Genomic DNA, 2,890 nt, shown 5'->3' with positions numbered 1-2,890 from the left:
AAAAATTCTAAAAACAAATAAACACAAGAACTGTTTGTGCCACAAATTGGTAATTCATAAATGAAATTCATAGGAAACAGATGCTAATATCTAACAACAATATGAACAACGTTAGGACATAAACACACTATCAGCTTGTGATGTTACTGAGGAGTTATTACACTAGAAGAGATATTGGACGGAAGCTGGCGCTGGTTTGAGAAGTATTATCTAATTCTGGGAGTACATCATAAATTACAGCACTTTGCAAAGCAGGTTTAATTTTGGATTAACTGTGCTCCCAGGTGAGAAGTCTTGTTCTCGCTATCTGATGTCTGATGCAATAATGCAAATTAGGGCTAATAAAAGGGATGAGAGCTTTGAAAGACTGATACATTTACAGGTGAATCCAGATGATCTTTACCAAGTGAGTTTTCAAACAAGTGTCAAAGCTGCTGAATTTTAACCATAATCATAAATCCGTCTCTCTCATCTCGGTAGAAAAACGAGTTGCATCCTGGCACTTGTAGTGCCACAAGAGTGCTGTACAAATGGTTCCCCTTCATGAAATAAGAAAGTCCCACGTAATATAATTATATATTCATAAGACCCTCATAATGTAATCAAATAAATTATGACCCCATAAATTAATTTTACCTCATTAATCAATAAATAATGATTGCCCCTATAATTCATTAACCAATGGTGTTTCCTCTTATGTTATGGATGACAAGATAGCGCAGACAGCACGCGGGCCGCACCCCAACGGCACGCGGGCCGCACCCCAACGGCACGCGGGCCGCACCCCAACAGCAGGCGGGCCGCACCCAAACAGCAGGCGGGCCGCACCCAAACAGCAGGCGGGCCGCACCCAAACAGCAGGCGGGCCGCACCCAAACAGCAGGCGGGCCGCACCCAAACAGCAGGCGGGCCGCACCCAAACAGCAGGCGGGCCGCACCCAAACAGCAGGCGGGCCGCACCCAAACAGCAGGCGGGCCGCACCCAAACAGCAGGCGGGCCGCACCCCAACAGCAGGCGGGCCGCACCCCAACAGCAGGCGGGCCGCACCCCAACAGCAGGCGGGCCGCACCCAAACAGCAGGCGGGCCGCACCCAAACAGCAGGCGGGCCGCACCCAAACAGCAGGCGGGCCGCACCCAAACAGCAGGCGGGCCGCACCCAAACAGCAGGCGGGCCGCACCCAAACAGCAGGCGGGCCGCACCCAAACAGCACGCGGGCCGCACCCAAACAGCACGCGGGCCGCACCCAAACAGCACGCGGGCCGCACCCAAACAGCACGCGGGCCGCACCCAAACAGCACGCGGGCCGCACCCAAACAGCACGCGGGCCGCACCCAAACAGCACGCGGGCCGCACCCAAACAGCAGGCGGGCCGCACCCCAACAGCAGGCGGGCCGCACCCCAACAGCAGGCGGGCCGCACCCCAACAGCAGGCGGGCCGCACCCCAACAGCACGCGGGCCGCACCCCAACAGCTTTTGATTTGAACCCAGCACACATAACAGTCATTAAAGTTCTCATCATAGTAAATCCTGTGGTTTGGAAAGCAAAATTGCTATTGATTAGACCCCATCCCCCCACCAATGATCTTGGGTAAATTTACGCCCAATACTCTAACACTGCTGAGCCAGAGCCCCTCTGTGTCTTATAGACAATAACCTGACATTACACCAGACATATCTATAGACATGATCTGCAGGTAGATTCAGACACATCGCCCCCTCACTTACCTGTGTGGTCTGTATGACAGTCAGGTCATTGATTTTGGAGAAGCCGGCCCCCATGGCGGAGCGTAACCCAGCCGTGCCGAAGGACATCCGGCAGCAGAGCCTGTCCCGCAGCTCCTTGTTCTTCCCATCCTGGAGCAGGGTCTCAATCTGGGCTCTGGTTTTAGGGTTCTGTAGGAGAGGAAGATAAACAGCGAGATATCAGACATTGGGAGTCTATGGAACATTCATCCTCATATTACAACACTGTGTATTGCTGATTGTCAAGGAAAGCGCCCTCGTACCTCTTGATAATACCCAGTCTCATTCCCTACTGTACAGCACTACGGAATATGCTGGCGCTATATAAATGTTTACAAACACATAAATTATGCTCCTACTGAAACATATATGCTGTTATTTAGCACGGGGGAGAATGACAGCTATCACCCTGCATGGGATCATCCAACCAACAGGCCGCAATAAAATCGGAAGTCCCTGCTGCAGCATTAAACACTGCCATGCCCTGGTAATTCAGCCTCCAGTTCCCGTCAGGTCCGGACACACACACACACACACACACACACACGTAGAGCCATCATCTGACAGGTCACCGCACTCAGAGTCTGAGTACAGCCAGTCATCTGATGGATCTCAAGGTTCATGGTCTATTTGAATTTATATACAGTAGTTTGTGATACTTTGCTACAAAACTGCCTAAGTAGCAATAAAAATAGCAGCATGTATGGACAACTTAACTTCCAGTTTTAGCCTCAGTCACGGGCAGCACTGTGGCTCAGTGGTTAGCACTTCTGCCTCACAGGACTGGGGTCATGACTTCAATTCCCGACTATAGCCTTATCTGTGTGGAGTTTGTATGTTCTCCCCATGTTTGCTTGGGTTTCCTCTGGGTGCTCCATACTAGTTAATTGGCTGCTATCAAACTGACCCTAGTGTGTGTGTGTGTGTGTGTGTGTGTGTAAGGGAATTTATAACTGATGATGAATCAATAAGTGTGTTAAAATCACAAAAGATAGCACAGTATTGAAGGTGTCAGAAAACAGACACTAGGACAGTAGTTCCCAAACTTTTGCAGTTCGTGGCACCCTTAAAGTCTCCATAATTTTTTCAAGGCACCCCTCCAAAATAATTACTGAGCAGTCCTGTTTTAGAAGTAGTTGTTTC

General features: G+C 50.2%; 1 protein-coding gene across 1 annotated transcript in view; it reads right to left on the bottom strand.

The window, feature by feature from the left end:
- PGM2L1 (phosphoglucomutase 2 like 1) overlaps positions 1–2,370 on the bottom strand; it is a 23,041-nt gene extending 20,671 nt beyond the window's left edge. The window contains exons 1-2 of the mRNA XM_075199703.1: positions 2,320–2,370; positions 1,730–1,897 (exon numbers count right to left, since the gene is read on the bottom strand). Of these exons, the coding sequence (XP_075055804.1) occupies positions 1,730–1,897; positions 2,320–2,370 (219 nt within the window). The remainder of the gene's footprint in view (positions 1–1,729; positions 1,898–2,319) is intronic.
- Between the last annotated feature and the right edge of the window lie 520 nt (positions 2,371–2,890).

Source organism: Mixophyes fleayi, chromosome 2, assembly GCF_038048845.1.
Source record: "Mixophyes fleayi isolate aMixFle1 chromosome 2, aMixFle1.hap1, whole genome shotgun sequence".
In the NCBI taxonomy this organism is placed as follows: domain Eukaryota; kingdom Metazoa; phylum Chordata; class Amphibia; order Anura; family Limnodynastidae; genus Mixophyes; species Mixophyes fleayi.
The sequence above is the reverse complement of the archived record's forward strand: the minus strand, read 5'-3'. Positions and strand labels throughout refer to the sequence as shown.